Genomic DNA, 27,953 nt, shown 5'->3' with positions numbered 1-27,953 from the left:
CTTAAATACCAATGGATGAATAAATAATATTTTGAAAAAATCTGCCCCTTTCTTTATATTACTTGAAATTGACTGAAACCGTGTGATAGAACAATCTTAGTTTTTTTGTTTTTGTTTTTTACTCATTGTTGGATGTACCGATAGTAAATGTACAGGAGTTATTGTTTTATTGTGCTTTTTCAAAGAAAAAAAACTAGCTTTGTGACTATCCCTGGAGGTAAATCTCATTGATACTGGTCCAGTATCCATGTAAATCAATTTCTGAAAAGTTTTCCTGAATTCCTGAGAGTGAAACCTATGCAACATTCCTGAGTTTCATATCTTAACTGGCATATTTGGCAATTAGTATATTCAATATCAACTTTTCTTGAATTCTGTTTTTTTTTTCCCAAATATTCTATCATGTATAATCTTAGAATGTTATATCAAACATTTAAGAAATCCCTTTTCAAAAATACTTGTTTATGTGCAAACTGGAAAGTATCTATGCAAACAGACAACCAGGGAAGCATGTCAATGATATCTGAAAGTGATACCACTTAGATGACATTTTGTCACATACCAAACACTATCAAAAATTGAAATCAATTACACATCTCACAAAAATATTTGAAACTGTTTGTGAATTAAAAGTTATTGTTTATTACAGTATAAATATAACTTCATAGCTAATAAATATAGCTAATGCTAAACCAAGATGACATAGAACTTTGAAAGACAGCTTATCTTGCACACAAAATAATATTAGATTAAAACACACCTTTAAACTTGACATATGAAGACATTTCAAGACACCTACCATAATTGAAGCAAGAAATGTGACTGGATACCTTTAGAGGTACCTGTGCCTAATATAAAACAAAACATAGATAGATATACAATAATCAAGGAAATAAAACCATTGACCTATTCAATGGCATTTTTTTATATTGTAATAAAAAACTACAATATGAATACATTGGGTCTGTGTGCATTTATAGGTAAAAATTTTCCTGACAAAAACTATGTTTGAAATTATCATAACTCGGATTGATTTCTAAATGCACCAGATTAGATTTTAACATAATTTCAAATCTACGCTTCTGATAATCCAATGAATTTCAAATTTGAAATACATCAACTAACTTGCCAGTTCTGGCAGTGGCTAACAAATGAATGCCATTTACAATCTATAATATTCAACCTTGCAGTTCACATTTGAAAAGCAATTATATACATAATTACTAGTATGGCACTTCACATCTCATACATTTTACATGTTATACTCAATCTTAAACAAGTTTCATGGACCATGTATAAAATGAAATCATAATCAGATTTAAAATTCCATAACAACAAAACACATAAATATCATAATCATTCAGGTCCATAATGATATTGAGAATAAATGAAATATGATGAGTGGAGAAACCAGCACCGGGTAGTCACTATATGGTGAATCACTATAATATTCTCAATTGAAATACAATATCGTCTTGAAAGGTTGTGATAACATCCTTTACAAAACAAAAATACATTAACATTTTTCCTCCTAACCATTTTTGTAAATGTTTATCGCAGGGGGTGGGGCATATATACATATATATATGGGCCACACCCTGGATAAAATTTTGCATATATGTATATATATTATAAGAAGAAAAATATTAAAAACTATTAACTAGTCATTGATTCATCAGAAAAAAGAAATAGTCATGTTGTCTTATAAGTTTAGCTATAAACATATTTGTTTAATTTGAGCAGTCAAATTTGTGCATGAATGTTTATGTTATAAGTCCCTCCGTCTCCTCTATAAGGTTAAAATATTCACTAGCACAACATAAAGCACAAGCTCTATTAAGATATCAGTTTAAAGTTGACATATTTTGCCAAACTTTTGAAGTTATTATTTAAGGCTGAGCTTTGGTTTTACTTTTTACACCAAAGGAAGAAATAAACGGTATTGCACTCGGGTAGTAAGACATGGCTAAACATACGATCTCTCTCCCCTCTCTTTCTTTCTCTCTCTCTCTCTCAACCTGATATTTTCATTACTAAGTTTGACATGTGTGAAAGACCATACAGATTTTTACATACATTACATTGTACATAGAAAAGCCTCTTAATCATTAAATACATTACATTGTACATAGAAAAGACTCTCATTCATATACTGCCATAGTCAGTGATTTTTTTTCATTTAACGGGATAAGACCCTCACAGGCTGCTGTACAATATTTGAAATTCAAGGGGGGACAATTCCCATCCACCCCCCCCCCCCCCCGATTAACAACAATGTATACTGGTAATTAGTATTATTGTTATGAATATGTTCTTCATGTTCTTCTTTTTTGTTTGTTTGTTTTTTGCAATATTTAGTGATAGTAATATTCATTTCATATCATTCAATTCAAATTCATTTCATTCTTGATAATCAAATAAAAACATCCTCAAATTAAAGTATTGCAAGAAAAGAACAAAAAGTATACACTTGAAAATTCAGAAGCCTCCCAGTTACAATTATATTACCCTCAAAATCATATTCGCATTATTTCATAGCACTGCAGAGTAAAGTATCACAAGAAAAATTAGCTGATACCAAATAGCTGATTAATTAGTTTCATTAAGTGTCACATACATGCACATAGTGTAAAATATGTGCAAATCAAGATGCACACAAACAGAACTTTAGAGCGTCCTTAATGCAAGAAAAGCAATTGTTAATGTAGCTCTTCCAATCATGTTACATCATGATCATCTATCTGATAACACGACCTAGGATGGACAGAAAAATAAATAAATATTAAAGTAAATTAATACAGAAGTGGCAGTGTGAACTTGGTCAACTGCGACAGACTGGTAGAATATCAGAGAAAAAATTGACTGGCTGCAGCCCAGGTTCCACTAGCTCTTTGGAATACATAGAAAGTGAGAAGGTTGATATTTGCACATTACATCACACAGCTGTAAGTCTGTATTCTTTAGGTACACGTAGGTTCATGTAGGTTGTAAAATCAACCACATGTTTAGCAGCATTCGGGAATGCAAGACCATTGGTTTTGGCACTAATGAAATATTAGCGTAAATTTCACAATATATATAAATATCAAGAAGTTCGATCAATTTTGACTTACATGTAAATATATATGCATTTGATTGTCAAATTTCATTGATGTCTATTGAAGAAATGCTAATTTTCATGAGTTCTCTTAGAATCTACTGCACTGCAGATTTGATTTAAAAATATTACACTATGCATGAATATGGTTGAATATAAACCAGCTTTACATTGACTAACCTCTTTCGACAAGTCCTTTTTGCTGTACTGATAAATGTAGTATTAGTGTTCATGGCACAAGTTAAAATCACTTGGTAAAGCAACTAGAATCAATACACATTTCAATTAACTCAAACAACAAAACATTATCACCTTGTGTTTCATTTGCCATTGGTATGCTATTACATAGCCTTTTTCATGCATATTATCATATGTGAAATTCATTTGTATTAAGACCTATCAAAAATATTATTCTCATCAATTTACTGATCAAGTTAGACCATTAAATATAATTCATTTAACTTTCTTCATTTTTTTTCATCTATACAAATGATAAGCTTTTGTATATGAGTGTTAAACACTCTGAATTATGTTGGTCATATCATAAGAAAATAAAGATCTCCTCATAGATAGCACAGTGCATATAGGACGAGGTATGAATCTTATTGAACTTGTACTTAATACTTCACACACAATCATAGTATTCACTTGGCTTTCTCTAAATATGATCCCAAACAATCAAAATTATATATGTACATACATATACCTAATCACTCACACACATAATGAATCATTTACACAAATAATGAATGTCTTATACTAATAGCATAAATAATACATGAGTAAAGGAGAAAATGAACAATTCTGCAGTTGTTCAGTTGCAAAATCCACAAATAAATAATACCATTGTAAGATTTCAGCACATAAAATACCCCCTGAAAAGTCACTATGAAAATACTAGTGATCATTGCAGTTTTCAGCCATCTATTGCTTGCACAAAATCATCTTCCTGGTCATCATTGCCGTCATCATCGTGTTGGTCATCATTCTGTATATCAGGCTCTAAAAGTTCTATCCAGTAAAAGAGTTTCTTGCTCCGAGCCCAGCTGAAACTATTATCAAACTTCACAATATCTGTGGTGGTATGAAAGAACAAAAAACAAAAAAAAAAAAAAAAATGTTCATAAAAAGTCACAAGTGACCATTCTTCCCAAAATATATAACCAACCTAGTTCCTGAATCATAAAATAGAAGGACCACCTGATCACAAAACTGGTTTCCTTTAATATTTTTTCCATTGAAATATTTATCCAAAAAAAATTATTTTCTCCCTCAGGTGGTCATACAGGTTATACCTACCTATTAAAAAGAGTAGGGGAAGGCGGGGTAAGTTGTGACACTTTTTGCATTTTCCATGATAGAATTGATATGACTAATAATATTGTAGAAATAAGTACCTTGCCTTTAAATATGATTCTTGGGAAATCTTTTTCACCTATATACAACGTTCTACCCCCACACTGAAATTCGTTGTGACCTTTGAAAAAAACGATGTCAAGTGGCACAACTTGCCCCATCTGTGGGGTAAGTTGTGCCACCTTCTAGGGTAAGTTGAGCCACAAAAACTATGTACAAAATGTATGCGGGAAGAACCAGCATGTCAATTTTTTATTTAAAGTCTTTTCACTTGCTAATTCTCTATAAATACTAACATTCTCTAAAAGTAAAAGAACCGTCATGTGAATTTGCTCTTATCTGCCTGCATATCGATGGCTTTTTAAGGTTTGATTGTTTTTTTATTTACATTACCATAAGAATTACCATGGCTCAACTTGCCCCATGTTGGCTGGCTCAATTTACCCCAGTCCGAACTTAATGCGATAATTTCGCATCCACACATTTCTTATGCATCCATCATGTAAAAGATTGTGACAAGAATGAAGATCCATACCTGGACTGACAATGTTGTTCTTATGTCTTTTTATATGTAAAGACGTGAGTGTGTAAAAAACACTTATCTATTTCACACCCTTTTTTACTTTTTTGGCTGAAATTTGTATTTTTCCCTCTAAAAAAGTACTTTTTGTTTCTAGGTTGAAAACAATGTGGTGGGGTTAAGGGTTATGTAATGGGTCATCAATACATGACACCGCCATAATGTCTGACTGATTCATTATTGGCCTGGGGGTGGTGGCTCAACTTGCCCCTATGCTCAACTTACCCACCTTCCCCTACCGGTAGTCACTCAAAGCCAACCAGAAAAAAAATGTTTTAACTAAAATATCCATGTTTTATCTAAAATATCCACCACTGCATGGATCTCAAGTCTAAATTACAGCACATCAGTAATCAGTATGAACAGTATAGATAAATGATGAAGTTTTTTTTTTTTATATCAAGGGCATGGGTATGTTCATTGCCATAATAATCCATAATTAATAATGAAAGACAAATTTTTCGAATCGCAGATCACCTAAATAGAAATTTGACTTAATTATTGTGAAGAAAATGTGATATAAAAAATACAGTTGATTGTGCTTTGATCGCTCCTTTTTGAAAAGGTGTCTTTTCAGCATTCAAATCATTCAAAGAAAGAAAATAGGTGTACATTCACTGCATGATGAATTGGTTTTGTTATACAAATTTATTTTAGAAACACATATTTACATCATACTTATCAATAAACATGGAAACTGATGTATTACTTTCATTTCCATCCAAAAATATTAATTTATATAGTGCTTTAATCCTCTACTTCCTAGTTTAGAAAGGGAACGTAATTGATACTTGGTAATTATTAATATGCTTATCATAAGTCATCAATAACGATCAAGGAAACTTACACCAGAACTTAATAGGAAGTGTGCAATACCACAATGTCTAAAAAAGTCAGTTAAATTACCATGAAACATAATTATTGGGGAAACTGATTATCATATGATTAGCAACAGAATGGAGCAACAAGAAAGGGATGGGAGAAAAAAAAATTATACTCTGATAATCTAAACTGCTTCACAACTACTCCTTCAATAACAATATCCTCTTACAATACTATCCTAGGCATTTCTTAGGAATGGGACTGTATGGAATTAAACTGGCATTACATATGGTAATTTTTTTTGCATTTTACATTCTAAAATGAAAACTATAAAAATCTATGAATTTCCTTAAACTGCTTTTTAATCGAGAAACGATGGGTATGTATGAGTGAAGGATCTTTCACTCAAACATGGCTAAACATACCTATCGTTACTAGATTAAAAAACACTCTAACTTACATTCACTGCAAAATATTTTTTTAACAAGCATTACAGATAAACTGCATAAGGAAATTTATCACTTTTTAGAGCTTACATTTTATAATGTAAAATGCATAAAGTTACCGAATATTCTGCCATTTAAATTCTATACAGTCCTGTTCCTAAGAAAGTTGATGATTATACACTTTGTATTAGGATATAATCATAAGAGGAAATTGTTAATGAAGGATTTACTGACTAACGAAGTAAACCTGGCATATTGATTCTTACAATTTTAATTTTGTGATATCACATGTGAGGTACGTCAGATGCCTCTTCTATGTTATGTAATTTTGTTTTACTCAGATTTACACAGTACCTCCTTTATACCTGTTACGTTCACGAGTACAATTCTCATGTTAGATTTCTTTCATGTATAGTCATGACCACAAGTGCTAGTTTTTTGTTAATTTCTTATGTTAAAGCCAATGGAAGAAACATTTCTATGTACGGTACATATTGTTTATCATAGATTAAGAAATTGAAATTGAATTTAAGAGCAGGTCTCTAATGTGTCTTGTAATGTGTCTTTTCTCAGTTTTTTCCAATGAAATCTAAATAATTTCAATGTAATATGGACAAAAGATGGCTATCCTATGGGTGTAAAGATGTAATAAGTGAATTTCCAGCAACTTTTGGAGAGGTTTTTTTTTTTCTTCCCCATATGGTCAAATGATTATCAATTAGGAAACGTTCATGCTTTTACCATCATATGAGCAGCAGATAAATGTTTTGACTCAGGCACTCGGCCCTAAAATTTATATTACATGAAATATCAAAAATTTCACAAGTCTTCATTCTTTGAAAGATATTGCTTTCATTTGCATGTTTCTTCTCTTTTCTGCTTAAATGAATTATTGAAATCACTTGATATTAAGGTAAACATTTGTATACACATGGTTCTGGGGCTGGGTCAAGCTCTGTTTCATGAAATTTTTTTTCAAAAGCAAATTAGAAACTGCTTTAATACTCTACTGGATTCACATGATTTGACGGGCTAAAAGCAATAAATCTTAATATGCAAGCGTGTTATACTTTACAAATGAAAGGCCTGAGCTACTAGTTTCGTTGTTCAAAGGTCCCATCTAATTACTTTAATCATTAATCAACTGTAATTGACCAATAGCAACCAATATAGTTAACATAATGTTCTATGACTCCTTAGCTTCTCAGATAGTTTCACTATACAACATAATTATACTACACTGAGCTGAAATTAGTTTCAATTTGATCAAACCCTTCAATAAATATCACATGATTCTTAATAAATGAATGGGTATTACTTACAAGTGCCTGGGTCTTCTAGAATGAGCTGGCCAGTTTCTGGCACAAGATGGCAGTTGTGACGTTCTGTTTTAACTATAGGTATCTTGGTATCATCATCATGTAGTCTCTTTACTCCAAACCCAAGATCGTGTTCTTGTGTTCTAAACTCATACCTAAGAAAAGCAAATAAGGCAAGAAATGGTAAGTCAGAAACATTGACTATTAACACTGCAAAATCAATAGAAATGTCTCCATGACATATTTACATTGGAACAAAAATCATAAACAAGGATAATAATCAAGATGTTAATCTCCTTCAACTACAACAAGTTATTTGAACAAAAAGGAATTTAAAAAATATTCTCTCACTGTTAAGATCACTCATGTTAATACTCATGACAGACGCGGTAAAGGACCACAGTGACCTACACTTCTACTCACTGTAAAGGATCACACAGGTCCAAACCAAACATAGGAGCTGCGGTTCCTTTGATGGAAAGCAGATTGTGCAAAATAGATAGGTATAGGACATACTCCATGTTCAGAAATTAAAAAAACAGAAATTTAACAGGAAATATAAACAAGTGGAGTGCCTCTGACAGTCTCGCCTGCATTACGCCATGCAATATAGCAGCAGTGCTGACATTGAAAACGAATATATATAGACCAATCATTCACATGAAACGCCATTCATATGATTCATTGACCCTAAATGACATTTGACCTTGATCGTGTGACAGAAGTTGTGCAAGACGATCAGTGATACTTGATTACCCTTATGTCCACATTTCATGAACTGAATCCATAAACTTTCAAAGTTATGGCAATTCAACAAATACCCCCAACAGGGCAAAGGTCATTGACCTTGGTCATGTGACCTGAAACTCACACAGGATGTTCACTGATGCTTGATTACTCTTATGTCCAAGTTTCATGAACTACATCCATAAACTTTATGTCTAAAAAACTTAAACATGGTTAAGATTTTATTTTGATTCCCCCAACATAATCTAAGTTCATTGACCCTAAATGACCTTTGACCTTGGTCATATGACCTGAAACTCAGGCAGGGTGTTCAGTAATACTTGATTACTCTTATGTCCAAGTGTCAGGAACCATCATCCATAAACTATCAAAGTTATAAAAGAAATCAACAAATACCCCCAACATGGTCAAAGTTCATTGACCTAGGTCATGTGACCTGAAACTCGCGCAGGATATTCACTGATGCTTGATTACTCTTATGTAATATTTCATGAACTATATCCATATACTTTCAGAGTTATATTTAAAAAACCTAGAACCTTTGTTAAGATTTCGTTTTGATTCCCCAAAATAAGTTAATTGACCCTAAATGACCTTTGACCTTGGTCATGTGACCTCAAACTCTGGCATAATGTTCAGTAATCAGTCAGTCCGCAAGCCCCTGTGTTAATGAGCAAATGAGCAAGATTTATCCAAGTCCTCTCGTGGCTGAATTCATGTCCCTGCAAAATCTCGTGAATTGTAAGACTTTCTTTCTCAAAGAATTTAACCACTTTTTCCTTGAGAAATATTGATTATTTTTGTACCATGGGCAGAGTAAATGTTACTCTTTTATATTGGTCATTTCTTATGAATGAAATATTTTGATAAATAAGTGATTTTTTTACCTGAAAAGATGCATCAAACAGAATTTTCTTCCTCTGTTTTCACTTGCAAATTGTGCAACATTTTGTGTTTTAGGCACCAACATTATTTATATCATCAGAAAGCTCAAACTCTATACTTTCTTACAATGTCACTCTTGATATGTGGCATCTTTTAGATGGGTCAGCAGCCAGCTTTTTCCATCAAGATGCAAGACGAGATATCTGAAATTTCTGAGTAACATAAAATCCAGAGTTCTGATTGGCTGAATACTGTTTTCAAAACAAACAGGCGCGGGTAATTTGAAGAGATTACCACATGGTGAGTGTGACCTTGCAGAGGCCCAGTGTGGGGAACATTGGAATTTGCGAGGGTGTGTGGTCTCTATGACCAATCAGAGCGCAGTATTCTTGTTTTTGAGCTGCAAAATGTACTTGGCCTATGAAAAGCTGGCTGCTGACCTATCTAAAATACATCTTCTTATAAAAATTATATCATATTAAAGCTTAGATCTTCAGCTTTATCATGATCTAAAAATCATTTGTGCCCAAACAGAAATTAATTGTGAAAACAACAACTTTTGTTGCATGAAAAAAAATATTTTGTTTCATGTTTTAGATCAAAAGTTTTTCCTATATTACAACATTCTTTTAAAAATCCAAACACATGACCTGAAAGAATGATTCTTCTTCTTTACAAATATACCAAAAACATGAAATTTGGTCAATATTTAGAGCAGCAATGGCCGAATAAAAAGAGGTGTTTTGGTTCGCACCAAGCTCATTAACTATGCAAAAACCCTCTAGTCATGAATATCACTTGGATAAAAGAAGCTACTTTTTCAGGGCTTGCGGACTGACTGGTAATACTTGATAACCATTGTGTCCAAGTTTCATGAATTAGGCTCATATACTTTTCAAGTTATGATGACATTTAAAAAAACTTAACCTTTGGCTAAGATTTGACATTGACGCCGCCACCGTCTGAAAAACGGCGCCTATAGTCTCGCTCTGCTATGCAGGCGAGACAGAAATGTACTGCCTTTAATATTCAATAGCATATAGAAGGAAAAAAACAAATGCTGAAAAAAGGAATGGTTGACATCTCTGTAATATATAGGTAAAAGACCAATGTTGAATACATGCAGGCTTTAACAGTAATTTCTTGTGAGATATTTAAATACACTGTATAACAATGATTACAAGATGAAATCCTGTAAAGATCTAATTTATTGAAATCAAGAAACTTGATAACTTCATTCAGATGAACACTCTGATGTTTGAAGTAAATCAGGACCAAACAACCCGAAGCTTTGCACTTGATCGATCTATCCTGATCCTTCCTCCTTTATCCCTCCCTTTCCCACCATCTCCTCCCTCATTTTCCTCCTCTCTATCCTCCCCTCCTCTTTATATGAATGATTATATTCATCATTAAGTGCAGTCAATCAAACAAATTAACAGTATGATCAATCACTAAGCTTTGTGTAACTTGCCAAAAAAGTTAATTGTATCAAAGGTTTTGACATCATGACTTGAGAAGGGAGGGCAAAGAGGAAGGAACTAATCACAGTTAAAACAGTGAGTTGTGATGACTAGAGGATATAAATACCACCAGAGGAAGACAAGAAGACCAGTCTTTATGAGAAGGTAGTCTTTATTGTCAGGCTCTTGTAATAATTGTTTCAATGAGAAAATTAGTCAAGGGAAAACAAATTCATGACCTTTTTTTAACAGATAGTCCTTCGACACAAGTGGCTACGAAATTGGGTTTCACTGTACAGCAAAATAAAGAGAGAGAGGGAGAGAGGATGGAAAGAAATTGAAAGAGAAAAGAAAAAAAGAGAGAAAGGGAAAGGGACAAAGTCTACCTGAGAACACTATTGCACTGTGATGTATTGTAGGTGAGTTGAAGTGTCCCTCCTCTGGCAATCTCCTTAGTCGTCATCTGGGAGGCTTCGACATTGAGATCGCGACCCGTCATATACCACTCCTTAGGTACTTTGCCTGCTAAACAAACCTGAAAGCAAAATTAGAAGAGATTACAGATAATGATGCAATGGTATCTTACGTATGAAATAAGTAACAAACTTACAGCCATTAGAAAAAAGCTAGTTGCATATTACACGTATGCTCGATCATATGTAACAATGTCTATATCAACATACATAAATTATGAGAGTGCTATAGTAGTAACAGGAAAAAGGCTAAATGAGCAGAATGAAAATCCACTGATTCCACACACATGCTCTTTCTGTACATACAAACTGGAAACGATCTCTGTCCTCCAAGGCACCATATCATGAGACCTGTCATCACTGACAAGTTATCAGTTAGAGACCATGGGCCTATTTCGTGAAAGTTGCATCACTCTAGCTCAACGACATCTCAATAGAAAGCTAAGCTGTACAATAATTTTTTTTGTAAATAGATGTATGCTTGTGTAATACTGTATGCATACTATAAATATTTGGTTTCCTAGCAACTTCTGTGGTATGAACATTGTAACGGGCAGCTGGACATTCATTGTTCAAGTGGGTAGTTATTATACGACTACATTATCAAAATGTAGCATTCTGAGTAAGGATTCACAAACTACTGTATGTGAGTAGTTTGGGTCTTATACTGGTGCTGTTCTAAGTGATCCTAGTAGGTGTTTCATAAAGCTGTTCGTAAGTTATGAGCAACATTACTAACGACCAGTGATCCTTTCTTGTGGTACATGATAATCTCTCTGTAACCGACTTAGCACTTAAGAACATGTTCTAGTCACTTGTAAAGTCATGCATAACTTTACAAACAGCTTTATGAAACACCCAAATGGTATATTGTCTTTGAGGCATCTGTGCAGCACAATCATGGTCCTCCCATCCTATCATAAAGGATCTCCATTAAAGCAATTACATTATTTCTCAGTCACTGAGCTGTAGAAAGGTGCTATACTTTTGCTACATCTTAAATAAACTTAATTTTTTATAGAGAAACAAGAAATCTAATCAGAGCGGGATTACAATAATTATTTACAAAAAAATACAAGGTGTGTGACCTTACCGTTTTGGGACACATTGGGTCTCCATCCTCGACCATGTTTCCACCCCAGTACTTAGGAAGAATATCACCATCAATGATATCCAGTAATGCTTTCTCAAAATCATCTAAATCAAAGATAAATCAAAGAAAAATCACATTACAATAATACATACATTATGAGCTGCATGATTAGGGTTGAAAGTAATTAGTCAGTAAGCGTTTTCGTATGGCATTCAGCAAGTAGATGGGTCCTTAACTTCCAAACAATTGATACACATATATCCACATTGGTCCTTCATAAGTTCAAGAATAAGAACAATTGAAAACAGGTCATATCAGTTGTTGTAAACAGATAACTATGCTGTACACCCATCGGCCCATATTCATAAAACAGGTTTAAACCACAAACTTGTAGATTCCAGGTATATATAATTACACTTGATTTAGCGGCTTTTCCATAGTTAAGTACCACCTCCTGGTTTTAGACTATTTTGTAAATTTGGGCAAATGGCTTTGGTTGCCAACTCTAAGATTGTTTAACACCAATCTTTAAATCTCGGTCACGAACTTTAGAGACTTTTCATCACTGTCCTACTTACTGGTCCTTATTTGTAACCAAAATCAATTAACTAGAGACAAACTTTTGCAAAGTTCACAACCAAAAGTGTCACTGTTACGATCCTAAGTCATCAAACGTTTGCAAAGTTGATGACATGACCTTGGTCATCCAATGAACTTCATGGCCACTATAATTCTACCATTCATCGGTTTCAGAACTCATTTAACTTACAGTATGACCAATAGTGTAATTCATCATTCATTCATTTCATAAAAGGAACAATGTCACGTAGCATCTCTTGCAGGTGATTTCCACTCACAAACTCACTCTCAGTCAATCAGATACAAGGATTTCAGTAGTTTATAACATATCTCACTGACAAAGCCAACAGTTAGAGGTGGCCCTATGAGGGGAAGTCTCCTATGATTTTTGAAGTAGTGAAAAAGAATAGAATATAAAGGGAAACAAGGGAGAAAAGGAGCAAGAAAAAAAGGATAAAAGAGTGGTATTGAAAATAAAGTCATGGTTTGTCTATTTCTTTTGTTATGCAATTAAGAACCAAATATTGATATCACCTTTTTGGTCAACTTGCCCCCCTCCCCTATCATAAATACTGTTGTTACCCCTATGCATCGTGAAAAGCTCCCAGGTGATGTGATTAGCCACTATACTTACATTTGTAGACTACAATCTTCTTCCTTGTCTGTTCACTCAGGAATGGTTTAACAATAGAATAGGCAAGAGGAAATATTCTTGGGGCCCTCACAACAACCACCTTATGGAGAAGCTCAGGATACTGCTGTTCACAGAGCTGGGTCACCTGTATCATGACACACATGCATGGTAGATAAGGGTCATTCCATGGTAACTGGTGTTACAAATATTGGGTACATTTGGGGGATAATGTGCACATATCTCTGTAAATCTTAGGATTTATGAGACAATTTTGTCATCATGGCTTAAGTAGACATACACCAATAAAATGAATCCAAAAAGCAAATTAAGGATGAACATGTCTGAATTCTTGAATCGTTTAATTTTGGTAACTCGCGTTACAAAAAAAGGACATGGTCAGTTGTACAAAAGCATATTTTTGGGAAAGTCTCCTCATACTAGACAATCTTGATTAAAGTTTTCCTACCTTGAATTGATAGTGGTTTATGACTTATGAATTAACAATGTCAAAGTTGTGAAATAATAACCCTGTAAAATGTTGTGAGATGTTATCTCGTTAACTCGTGTTACATTATGTCCATTCAAATAAATTTGACCTTTTCTTACCCTTCCTGCAGCATATTTTTGCATATTTTGTTTTATTTTGATGTCAAATGATGGCCTTCAAATTATCCAACTGGAAATTTGACGAAACACACAACAGTTTGCTGTCAAATTGAGAATAAGTTCAAAAATATTTATGGAGTCCCATATATATAATTTTTTGTATGGTTCGGATTCTCCTATAAGGAGATGCGTAAGACATATTCTTTGAGGCTATTTAGGAATCCCATTTTTATTCATGAAATTCCATATGAGTTTTAATCCAAAATTTTGGTTTAGATTTGAAATAAAGCCAATACAAGATTTTGGAAAATGTCCACTTTTGCGTGGAATGGCCCATAAGAAGATTTTGCAAAGAATTGGCACTGATACACCCAATTTAAAGAAAATATTAACAACAAACAAGGCATAAGCGATTTTGTGTCTTGCCAACTTCATGAAAATAACCAGAAATATTGTGATTTGCGAGGGTACGCAACAGAATTGTATCGAAACTTCATTGTGAAATGATTGGGATGGAATAACACTTGTTTTAAGAGTCTTTAACATAAACTTTAATGTTGACCTGAAAATGACCTTTGACCTTACCATGTGATCTCAGACTGCGGCATAACATGCAGGTCCCTCAAGTACATCTACCATCCAAGTTACGGTTGCAGAGTTAGGTGTCATAAGAGTCTTGCATGTAAACTTTAACGTTGACCTGAAAATGACCTTTGACCTTACCATGTGACCTCCGACTGCAGCATAACATGCAGGTCCCCCAAGTCCATCTACCATCCAAGTTTGGTTGAAAAGTGACTTACGGTTGCGGAGTTAGGTGTCATAAGAGAGTCTTGCATGTAAACTTTAACATTGACCTGAAAATTACCTTTGACTTTACCATTTGACCACAGACTGCAGCATAACATGCAGGTCCCCCAAGTCCATCTACCATCCAAGTTTTGTTGAAAAGTGACTTACGGTTGCGGAGTTAGGTGTCATAATAGAGTCTTGCATGTAAACTTTAACGTTGACCTGAAAATTACCTTTGACCTTACCATGTGACCTCCGACTGCAGCATTACATGCAGGTCCCCAAAGTCAATCTACCATCCAAGTTTGGTTGAAAAGTGACTTACGGTTGCAGAGTTATGTGTCATAAGGTTTGTGACGGACAGGCGACATTTGGATCCCTAAGTCTCGCCTTCACCTCTGGTGGGCGAGACAAAAAGAAATACAAGCATCTAATTTTCATAATCTGATATAATACACTATTGAATGATTTTATTAATTAGAACAGTATTGTGCAACACTATTAACATGTGTCATAATGTCTGTGAAATATTAAGTATCCCTCCAACCATTCACAGCCAAGATCTGAAGGGGAGGAGTCAATTTTATTCATCCCAGTAAAACCTTGATCTAAAAGAGGCCAATTGAAATAGGGTTTAAGCAAAAAAAAGCATATATGTACTGACCACTAGACTTCCTCCCCCCCCCCCCATCTTCTTTATCAATGTACTCTGAAAACCAATCCATTTCATTTCCTTTCTATTTCAAAATACTGTGAAGAGATCACTTACATCAGTAAAGAATTGTACACCAGGTTTCCATAGATGATGACGACCAAGGTTCTCTAGATCTACTATATAGTAGATGCCATCTATTTGTCTCTTTAGCTGCAAAAAAGGAAAGATTAAATCAATTAAGTTCAAATCCTACGGCAAGTTACCATATCACTATTGTTACTTTCATTTTATGGTATGTGAAAAAGAATACAAATGTACATCATATGTGTGCATTATGGAGGCATGCAACCACACAACACTCAGCCTGGCAGTTGTGAAGGCGTTGACCAACATGGATATAAAGTTTGATGACGTGATAGTAGTCGTCACCGACAGTGCTGCCTACTGCAATAACGCTGCTCGTGAAGTTTTTCTGCCATTACTACCCAACAGTAAACACGTACCATGCCTGGCCCACATCATAAATCTTGGGGAAAAGGCATTTCAGCACTCTCCAGAATTTGGCAGGGTTGACACTTTCACAAAGATGATGAAATCGGCCTTCTTCAAAAAGCCAGCCTGCAAAACTAAGTACTTAAAGTATCTAAAAGAGTATCTGCCCGCCGACCAGTGCAAATTGCCACCTGTCCCAGTTTCCATCCAGTGGAATTCCTGGTACAATGCAGTGAAGTATCACAAGTGTATGAAGGTTTCTTCAAACAGGAGGACAGTAAAGGTGCGGCTGTCGAAACCATACTGAAATGTTGAGGAACAAGGAGATCTACAGCGAGCTTGAAGTGTACATGAGCTTTATTACAGAGTACAGTACTAGACTCACAACCGTCCTCACCAGCCTTGAGGCAAGCTCCTTGCCTGTACTGCGTACAGTATCCTGTATCCTGGAGGACACCAAAACCTACCTCACTACAGAGCGAAAATTGTTTGGCCAAATCGACCCACTAACGGAAAAAAGACTAGCATTGGAGAGGCAAAATATTTCCAAAACATTCAACAAAGTGTTTAAAGTGGCTATGGACAAGATCACTAAGCACCTAGACCAACATCCAGCCATTCCGTTCTACAAGGCTGCTTGAATCTTTGATCCCAGACAGCTGGTCTCCAGTCATGCTACTGTCGGGAAATGGACTTTTGTGAAGGCGAAATTTATAAGGATTTAATTTGTGCGGTGAGATCTGCGTATCTGAACCAGGTTTTTCGAATATTTACGCTAGGTTACGTAATCGTACTAGGCCGAATTTACTTTTTTTGAAGCGCATTGATATATGCATCTTTAATTAGGTCGTACTCGTACCGTTTCACGTGTGATAGCCCTTTGGGTGTGGTTTGATTAGGAGAAGGCATTTGAAGATCTACGTGCACGGACGTGTTTGTAGGCAGAGCACGAGAAGTTTTAAACGTGTGTTGGAGATTTCTTCGGTATGTAAACTTTTATATAGCATTTTAAGTCTATAAGAAGTCACTTTAATGCTGAGAATAATTCTAAGAGTATTTGTAACTATTTTAACTGGATTTAAGAGATTATTTTGAGTACTTTCCATGTCTTGACTTTGATGCGTCTGAAGGATAAGAATTTCGATTTCTGTAACAAATTGTGGGAAATGATGCAAATGCTCTGTGGTTATCTCCAAATAGAGATTTATCGGGTTTTCAGTATTTGTTGTTAATGATTTAATATGTTAAAAGATAACAGGCTCAGATACTTGCTTGTTATAGGAGTGATTTAATTGTTTTTGGTTCAGCATTTACGAACGTAGAGGGCGCCATTTTATCCGACTTCTCAAGATGGCCGCGCCCATGAATCGAAGATATAAAATGTATGTATAAGATCATGAAGTGATTACACTGTAACATTACACTGATATCAAATTATAAGATGATTATTCCGTAAATAATATGATAATTCATATACTCCTGAGAGTATTTCGAGTGTAGAATTGTTGGTGATGAATAAATTAACTTCTTATTTATAGCTGGGAGAATTGGGACTTCAGCTGGTCCAATAGGCAGTGGGTCTACCTGTGGCAGTGGGTGGCAGTGGCTGGTAGTGAGCTACTGTGGGGCTTGCAGTGGCTGTGGAGTTTGCAGTCCAGGGGTTGCAGTCTGTGGGTTGCAGTCTGTTGTACTGGTAGTGGCAGCCTGTAGTTTGAAGCAGTTGATTGACCTTTTTCTGACCTTGGGTAGGCATCTTAGAGTTTTGTTTCTTATATCATCAGATGTGTATCATGTATTAATGTCTGATATTAGGATGATTGCATTAATGATTTTATAATGTCTTATAATATTGTCAAACGGTGTTACAGAGGATTTGTTTTGACAGTTTAATTAATCTTATACGAAATAGATTGAACAGATGCAAGAGTTGAGTGAATAAGCTGGTATTGGTATTATACTAGATATTGTTCGAGGTGCTTTGTACTAAAACAAAGAGGGATTTTATAGGCTTATGCTGAATTTATAGTAGGCAAGAAAATAAGTTGTTGTAAAAACATAATTATTTTGAATTCTTACAAGGGAAATAGTTTCGACTGAATTTAACTTGGTAAAATTCAAGATTGTTTGCAGCGAGGCGTTAAACTTTAATGACAAGAAGTCTGTTTCATTTTTGTAAGCATTACAGAACTATCAAGTGATGAGATGGGAACTGTTTACATGTGAACTTTGTCATTGATTATTTGAATCTGTAATATGATACATGTAATTTATTGCGGTTTTTGTTTATGTATCTTTACAGGTTTTTTTTTATGTTTCCTATGACGCCAATTAAATGAAACTGCCCTAGATCTGGTGTCCCGGTTTCTTTATTGAACTGTCCGGTCCCTTAGCAAGGTCCAACCCCCACCCACGACACTACCATGACCAGTGAACTCTGAACTGAAAAAGAAAGCAATGTTTAGCTTATTTCTTTCATGAAATCATCAACATGACAAGAAAAGATGCTAGCTGAAATGGAGGAAAAATAGCTTCAATTTTCATTTGGTTCATAAAGCTATTCATGTAATTAAGCATGAATTCAGAGACACCTTACATATTCCAAAATTTTCATTTTAATTACAGCAGCTGAAGCTGAAATATACAGATGAAGACATTCCACATTATTAACACATCTACCTCCCCCCCCCCAAAAAAAAAAAAATAATAATAATAATTAAAATAAACAAATAAATAAAATAATAATATTAAACGTGATCAATATTTATTCAAAAATTAGGTATCAAAATTAGAGAAATAACAAATTATTTTACTGCTGATTACAACAGGAAATCCTTGCAGTCTTTGCATTCTATAATCAGCCTTTTTATGTATTCCAGGGATTTCATGTTTTTACCTTTTCTGTTTGTGAGATCACATCTCTCTGTAGTGATTCCAAGGTTTTAATGTAGAGCTTTGTTGCATCAGATACTGTGACAGAATGAAGTAATCCTAGAAAAGAGACAATTGAAGAAATGAGGTCAAGTCTTTTTTAATTATATGTACCTCAAAACAAAAAAAGAGAGACTGCATGGGAAATACCATGAGTAAGAAATTGTCCTTCTCTGCTTCTCAACTTACAATGCAAATGTTTTTTAGTTCATAATGGTGGTATTTAAAAGCCAATTTACAAAACATGTATCAGGCATGGGTCCGGGGGGGGGGGTTGGAGGTGCAGGCGCACCCTGTGATATCAGGTCAAAAGAATGGCACACCCTGTAAAATACATTCATTTGGGAGCGATGACCTTTTCTTTCTTGTCAAGTTTTACAGGAGAAAAAACCCCCTCAATTTTGGACAGTGGACCGGATGCTATTTTGGGGCATGCAAACATGACATGATCTATTGATTTAATCAGGGGTGTGAGTGGTCACAAATAAAAAGATCTGAAAAAAGCTGAAGAGTGTTGAAAAAATCTGAAATAGAAAGAGCTCCCATACTTTTTGTACAGAGGAAAGCCAAAAATAAGCTGAAAATCAAAACCAAAAAAATCTGAAATCAGATAAAAATCTGATCTCTCACACCCCTGTTTAATATGGGGCCGCATGTGGAGTAAGATAAATATGGAGCTTTATGAATTCTCAAAAAATAATTACCTTTGAAGTCTACATTCCCTGTGGCATCAAGAAAAACTGGACGTCCATCTTTAGCATAACCAAGCTTACCCCCAGATTTATATTTTTGTAAAACCTGTATGAAGAAAGATTGGAAAAGTGGAGAAAGTATCTATATTAAGAAAAAGGCCAGGCGCAAATTTAAATCACATCAGGGTAGCAAATAATTTGTATCTTTAGAGCCTTTTTCCCCACCTTTGCGGTCATTACAGAATTTTGGGAGGTTATTTCTTTCAGATTTACTGTTAGGGTTAACAAGCAATTGTGTAGTAAAAGCAAATATCATTATTCTGCCATACTTGGATGATCCTGGAAAGAAGGGTTACCTAAAAGCATGCCTTTTGGGAATATTTTAGGGGAAATTTGGCCTGTCATGAGAGCAAAAATTTTGAATGGAAAAACATCAGAGGTAAATAAAAAAAGAGCTGTGTAAATGAAAATGACAAGGCACATCATATTCAAGAAAAAAAAATTGTTCATTATTAATTCCTTTACTTAGAGACTGGAGGATGCTTTAAACTTGAATGACGTGTAGAGTCACTCAATGTATTTTTTTTGTTATATACACCTTCTGCAAACACATTTTTGTAAAAGTAAGGATCATTATATTTATGTCATCAGTACATTCAGGAAATCAGGGATGCAAAAATGGGGGGGGGGGTAAACAAATGAAGTGTTTTGAGAAGGGTAATAACTAATTAAATGAACCATTCAAATTCTTCTATTTGTAAATATTATGGACACATGTAGAGGGTCATTTTAATCTCATGTAGAATAAAAAGAATTACAAGATAAAACATGGAGGTGGGGTAAAGGAAGTGCAATATATGGTGAATCATGCAGTCAAGACTAGATGGGTCATGAGCTGTATCAAGCTAAGTATTTGAATCCTACTATGGCCTCGCATCGTTTGGCAAGTTGTCAATCCACACTTTACCACTCTCTACCCTCACGTTCAATGGGTACCAAATAGGATACGAAAGCCTTTGTAGTATGCTTACTAATTGAGTTTGGAAACTCTTGTTGGAATACTCCTTAGGGAGTGGACAAAGTCCATATGTTTTATGCAGGCAGGACAGAATCCAATGACTAGGGTAACAATATATCTGTTTAGGGCTAAGTTGTGATTTATCAATAACTATTATAAAAGCAGATAAAAGCAGATTAACATATTTTACTATAAGCTTGCACACTGGCTCAACTACACTTAGTCCCAGGTTTCCAATCAAGATAGTATAGTCAGATGTTCTGGGGGGGGGGGGGGGGGAAGGGGTAACATTACAGATTCTACTTAATTACCTCTGGTTCTATATATTCATCACATACTTGGCTGACCTTATTCTCCTCTCTCCATATAACATTCTAGGATTGAAAACACACATGAAAATTAAAAAAATATATAACAGGGGCATTTACCATGGAAGATACAAACAACTAGACATGCAGGGAATTCTCAGATGGATACTGGTTACACTCAATTGTGAACATCAATTTCATTTTAACAATATTGATGTCACGAGGCCTACACATAATACAGAAGAAAAATAAATATCATCTCTAAGATATCATCACATCTTTGAATATAATTTTCAAATGAAAGAAAATTAACGACATCTCTATAAAAAGAAGATAAAAAACAAAATTTGAGACATATAAGTTCATAGCATGCATTTTCTTGTCAAAACAAAATCAAAATGACTTTTTAAAATTTTATTTAAAGGACAAGTCCACCCCAACAAAAAGTTTATTTGAATACAAAGAAAAAATCTAACAGCCATAGCACTGAAAATTTTTTCAAAATCGACTGTGAAATAAGATAGTTGCCCTTTTTTAAGTTTCGCTTAATTTTACAAAACAGTTACATGCACATCCTGGTCCGTATGCAAATGAGGGGACTGATGACGTCATCCACTCACTATTTCCTTTGTATTTCATTGTATGAAACATTCTAATTTTCTTCTCATTGTCCTGTGAAACAAAGTTATATTCCTCTCTGAACATTGTGGCATGACCATTGGTTTAACACTTTTGGTTCTGTCAAGTTGGAATATTGTGTTAATTCAAATAAAAAACAAAATAAATAGTGAGAGACATTGACTCTCTAATTTACATGTCACTGGGTTGTGCATAATAACTGTTTTGTGAATAATAGTGAAATTAAAAAATGTTGTAACTGTCTTATCTTACATCCGATTTTGATGAAATTTTCAGTGTACACTTGTTTGATTTTTATCAATTGATTGATTTTCTAGGGTGGATTCGATCTTTAATATTTTTTTATATGATTACATCACATAGGAACATATGGTTCATCTATCATATGTCAGTTCAAAATAATTTATTGCCTAATTTAAAGTTAACGAAACACACTTTTATATTAAAGTGGATCTCTTTTCATTGCCATGAGGCCATGTCATTCATATCTCTCTAGAAATTGTTGAATGCTGTATGATAACAAATTTCAAATTGATTGATGCAGTATTGAATTTAATCCAAATGTGCATGGCAAATACAATCAGAATTATCGGTCTAAGATAAATTTTGGCATGGAAAAAAGATTTGTACTCTGTTTGATATAAACTAGATACCGGTAGTAAAGTTGGGATTATATCTCTTCATACCTTTCTAAACATGCTCTCTGATTTCTTCAGGTTGAAATTTCTGGCTGCAATGAAAGAAAAAGAGTGCTTAAATCAGGAGACACAAAAATATAGAAAAATATGTTCCTCTCAGAACTTGGAAGCCTCTTAGAAGTCACTCTGTATGCAATGAAATATGCAATGACATGACGTGAAGTGACATGAGCTGAACTGAAATGGACTATGTTTAATAAGTAGACATTTTGTAGCTCAATGACTGCCTTCAAGTAATTTATTTCCTTCCTTTGAATAGTAGTCCTGCAGGAGATAACGAAAAGCAACATGCTCTTGACTGTCAAATCGCAGCAAGTACAAAAATATTTAAAATAGATCAGACATTGGCTGAAAGTAATTTCCAAAAATTATTCTTTCAGAATAAATTGAAATATCATAGCAAGTATATTTAAGTTTTGATGGAAAAACTAAAATGTTACAGAAAAATCTGAATGACAGCTGTTTTTTTTCCCCCTTACACAGGAGAGCTTATTTCTATTCCTATACCGGTAATTTAAGGCCCTGTCACATCGTTCCGTGCAAGGCCTTACAGGTGAGTTGCCGGCTTGGATTTTACAGCAAACAACAAGTTTTCTGCGAGCAGATAAGGATGTACGCAAACTTTGTGTGCATCTTACCTGCCGCACATGTGCTATTTACTGTCTACTTGCGTGTGACCTTCATGGGTGATGCATGAAAACATTGTTGTGTATATGATACTATGCACGTAGAATACCTGCAGATAACATACATTTCCAGCGAATAGCCAGGGATTCGTGGGCCATCTTCAAGCGGGTTAACTGGCATTCTGCAGGGAACCTGCGGGCAGTCACCCGTTACTCATCCGTAACAAGTTTTGAGCATGTTCAAAACTTTCTACAGGCAAAGCAGACCTGCGTGTGCTCCTGCAGCCAACATCCATGCGGGATATGAGAGAGATACGTTTGCCTCGTCTGAATACGTTTCCTGTATGCCTCGTCTGAACCAACCAGAGGACATTGCCTACAATTCAAACAACAGCATTGTAGAATCCTCTCCTACCAACACAGCTTTTTCCCAAGTACCATCTGCTTATGGAATGTCCTGCCTACAACAGTGGTTTTGGCTCCTTCAACTGAGTCTTTCAGGAGCCACCTGGAACCACTCACCCTCCGTTAGCTCTCCAGTTGAGATGCATCTTTTTACTTGCACTATAGTTTAGTTTTGTTCAACTGCACTAAATGTCTTGTGTTTTTGTGATTTTGGCCTCAGCCAAGCACGACTATACTCTGTAAAGAGGACTTTACTCAACGGAAGAAGAAGTTTGACCTGTGGGTAGCAAAAATTGTTACTCACGAGGCCAAAAGTCACAAGAAACGCTTGCATGGAACAATGTGACAGTTAAGAAAGGCTTGATATTACATGTGACTGCCTGATTAATTTTATTGACCTGGGTTTTCCTCTACTCTTGATCTTACACCTGTCTCTGTCATAATTATTGCATTGTTTGTACATGTAAATTATATACAATGTATAGGCCTACCCAGTGGCGGACCGTGACCCGGAGGAGACAAAGCATTGGAGGGGCACAGCATTGTTCACAAACAATACAGTGCCCGTCCGATGCATTGTCTCCTCCCGGTCACGGTCCGCCACTGGGCCTACCAATCTTTTTGGAAATAAAAACTTGTTACTGTATAATATCATCACTAAAAGCTAAAAATAAACTTGCATCTGATCGGCTAATAGCAAATTAGCAAGTGAAAATCACTGACAAAAGTTTTCATGAAAGATGCATATTCCCATTAACACTTTGTCAAAATCAGAATAGCACTTGTAATGAGCTAGATATGTTTTGTGTCAAAACTAAAAATATATTTTCTAAATAATGATAGCACACCTCACTTACCTTTAAGGAATCTTAGAAGCCAATAATCATTGTGGTACGGCTGAAGAACATCTGATACCTTCTCCCGAAACTGATAATTAATAATAATAATAATAATAGACATTTATAAAGTGCCATCTATCTTAAAATAATCCATTCCAAGGTGCATTGTTATTATTATCATCATTACCTCACCTTTCGCTCTAGCTGCCTTCCAGTGCTCCGTGCCTTCAAGGAATCGGTTCCAGGATTTTCCAAAAGGGGGGGGGGCACATTTTCATTTCGTCCACGGAAAAAAAGAAAAGCAAAAAATAAGTCATCACTTTCAAAAGGGGGGGGACACTTTGGTAAAAAAGGTACATGTATTTAGAGTTACATTATATTTTTTTTTGAAATTTTTCATTGAAAAAAAAAAGCTGTGCCCCCCCCCCTGGATCCGCCAGTGCCTGCTCACCTGGGTTGAGTGCAACACAATGTGGGTAAATTTCTTGCTGAGGGAAAACATGCTAAGGCTAGGATTTGAACTCACGTCCCTCTGATTCAAAGGCGAGGGTCATAACCACTAGACCATGGCGCCTCAATAACAGATTTTTTTTTTAATATAAAAAGAATCAGTTATAGGTTTTGCCCCCTTTTTTAAAGTGATATAACAATTTCATTATAATAAAGGTATTTCAACTACTCAAGCTTTAAAACTTATATTCACAGCAACTTGTACATGCATGTCCAGTCCAGGATTATGGGGGGGATTTCGTACAGAAACTTTTGAGGCCCCCCCCCCCCCTAAAAAAAAAAGGGTCTTCACTATCAAATCGATGTCATTTTGTTCCATTAAGCAATTTGACAAGCAAAAAAGTTCTCACTTGCCTATGCATGACATATCCCACTAAAAAAAAATTGCCTCTCAATAGGGGGGGGGGGGGACGGTCCAGATGTGCCCTCCTGGTTTTGCCACTGTCCATAATCTAGATCTTGACGTGTAAATAAATTATACAAATTATGTGTGTAATTAAATCACACCTGACCTCACTTCTTAAGCTAACTCTTAGCAATACTTATGGTAATAACTTATTCCATACTACATGTACTATATACAGTGCATCCCAGAAAAAAGGAAACAAGGATTCCCAGGTCTTTTTTCTTCAAAAAGAGAAGGATTGGGATATCATTTACATCATCATACAATTCAATTATTCCTCTACATTTTGATACCGAATATGAGACAAAATTCACACATTTTTGTTGGACGCACTGTATATTCACTTATCATTACCTTGCAACTTATTGCTTATTATTAACTCACTGATATTTGTTTCACAACAATACTGATCTTTGTTATAAATTACATTGTATGGTATAACCACATTATTGGCATTATGTTGTTAATGTTGTTATATTCTTTGAGTGATGAGGGGCATGTGCCCAGAAGCTATAACAAAACTGGTACCTATCTCGCTACGCCTACGGCCCTCTCCATACTCTTGATCTCAAATACATATACATCTGCCTATTGTACACCAAGGAAATTAATCTTGATATTCTTCTATTTTTCACTATAACACAGGGTCCACGGAACGATTTTCAAAGTGGGGGGCTGACCATGCAAAAAATCACAATCATATGGTCATTTTTTAAACGTTTTTTGTACACGGTTTAGGAAAAAAGTGGGGACTGACTGCACTGAAGCACCCCCAGCCCACAAACTGGACCCTCAAAAAAGGGAAAAGTTTTGACCTCCATGTCGCGTTCATTCTTGGTATCGATAGGCCATTTTGTTTTCAATTTTGAAAGACCAAACGAGATAGAACTTTTCCTTTTTTTGAGGGTCCAATTTGTGTCTCGATGTCAGGATTCTGTGTCACGATATAGACCTTCATGGCTTCATCCATATAATCGGGGTAAGTGCATAATTTATTTTTTCCCCCTTTTATTTGGGGTGCTATTGCGACCCCATTTTGGAGAGTACCCTCTGCCTAGTATTACATAGACGAGTCCTGGGCTCCAGCCCGCTCCCTGGGTAAAGTTTAACCATATTTAGACTGAGGTCTAGGCCTGGGAGTAAACATCGATTGATCGAATGGCTTGCCGCCGATCGCTAATCGATTAGCAAAATTTACACTTAATTATAAAAAATAATTATTACAATGATTATTTATAAATAAGTTTTAAATTTTATTATTTGTTAAATAATAATTTTTATCTATAAATTGTTCTTCAAATCGGCAATTTGTAACATTGCTTATCGGAGCTATAAGCAGTTCAAGCCAAGGGTCAAGCTGTATACGAATGGATCGAGGGATCTACATGAGATCGGTCTGGTAAGAAACCTCTAATTTTTAACCTTTTTTATTTTATCAACATACTTTTTGCACCTTCATGAGGCGTATGATGGTGTAGATCTAACGTTAGTAGAGTAGAGTTAGAATATAAATTTACGTGATCTTCAATTTCAAAGATGGATTTCCTACTAAAAAGTTAGGCCTAGGGAAATCCATCTTTGTTTACATGCGTTTCTTATATTTATAAGTATATGGGAGGCGGTTCAACTAGGCTCCTTGATCAAATGACAATATCATCATGATCATAATCATTAAAAAAAATATGATCACGGGACACGGAGTCCTCAGGCTCAGCCTCAGGCTAGCCTAGGGCTAGGCTCCGGCCCGCTTCGCGGGCCGGAGCTCCCTGGGTTACGTACGGTACGGGTACCGTACCGTAGCCAAGACAGTCCAACTCCAAGATTAGGTTGTGCGGAGCGGAGATGAGGTTTCTAAAACATGCACCAGCGCCCTAGAACTTGGGAGAAGAAGAAGAGGAAGAATTACGGTAATAGACATTCAGGCATACCTTAGTCAATTGCTCATGTTGTTTTGGAGACAACGTTGGGTTTTCTGATTCTCCTTCCATAACAGAGCAACTAACAGTAACAGGTGATGACATATAAACCAGCTAGCTAGTACAATACGGTAATTCGGCGGCGGATCTACTTTTGCAGCCGCTCGTTCAAACATAATCTGCAATTATGCACGTGACTCATACAAATGAAAAGGATAATAGAAAAAAAGACTGGCTGTACACATCTAACAGCCACACTATATATCGGATACAAGGTTATGTGAAAATATCTGTGTTATGGTTAAATCCGGAAGTTGTTTACGCGAACGTTGTTGATTATTTTGTTATTTTGATTGTTTGATTCCCGCCGAGCACTGGCGCACATCGGGGCGCACAGATGGCCTAGGCTAGGCCTATGCGAGGCTAGGCTGACACATTATATTGCTCTCCTTTTGTTAGGGGGCCGTGGCAGGGGCCAAATAAGGCTGGCAAAATTTACAAAGAGCAAAATTGTATATATAGGGCGAGGGTACGTGATGATTATTTCCTTTCTCCTTCTTTCTTGGTTGTGAACCCGTTGTGAAATCTATTATAGGGGTCCATGGACATGGGCCATGGACCCCAAATAGAGAGGCGTCGATTATGGGGGGGGGGGCAGGGCCGGGGGCGATCGCCCCACCAATGAAAATATTGGGGGGCATGCAAACATATCGTTTCCCCCCCCCCCCCAAATAATTCCGCATGGGCAAAAAATAAAATACGAGATTAAGATACCAACTCGTTCTCGTATATATATGAGGGTACGTGGGGTACGTGATGATTATTTCCTTTCTCCTTCTTTCTTGGTTGTGAACCCGTACGTTGTGAAATCTATTTGGGGTCCATGCGAGAAACTGTGTATTTTCAGTCAAAAAAACACGGTTGTTTTT

General features: G+C 35.5%; 1 protein-coding gene across 2 annotated transcripts; it reads right to left on the bottom strand.

Moving 5' to 3' along the window:
- Positions 1-608: 608 nt before the first annotated feature.
- LOC129254917 (SEC14-like protein 2) lies at positions 609-27,168 on the bottom strand. 2 transcript variants are annotated; one of them, XM_054893460.2, is made up of 12 exons: positions 27,037-27,168; positions 24,211-24,280; positions 22,311-22,354; positions 20,989-21,051; positions 19,672-19,765; positions 18,933-19,027; positions 15,662-15,757; positions 13,495-13,639; positions 12,282-12,385; positions 11,102-11,250; positions 7,624-7,775; positions 609-4,171 (listed from the first exon to the last, which is right to left on the bottom strand). In XM_054893460.2, the coding sequence occupies exons 1-12, from the start codon at positions 27,127-27,129 to the stop codon at positions 4,014-4,016; spliced, it is 1,263 nt and encodes a 420-aa protein (XP_054749435.2). In that variant the 5' UTR covers positions 27,130-27,168; the 3' UTR covers positions 609-4,013. The 2 variants fall into 2 exon arrangements, with proteins under 2 accessions (XP_054749435.2, XP_063964339.1); XM_064108269.1 differs by lacking the exon at positions 24,211-24,280 and having other exon boundaries at positions 27,037-27,087.
- Between the last annotated feature and the right edge of the window lie 785 nt (positions 27,169-27,953).

This window comes from Lytechinus pictus, chromosome 2 (genome assembly GCF_037042905.1).
Source record: "Lytechinus pictus isolate F3 Inbred chromosome 2, Lp3.0, whole genome shotgun sequence".
Lineage (NCBI taxonomy): Eukaryota > Metazoa > Echinodermata > Echinoidea > Temnopleuroida > Toxopneustidae > Lytechinus > Lytechinus pictus.
Note: the sequence above shows the minus strand (reverse complement) of the source record. Positions and strands in the feature narration are given on the sequence as shown.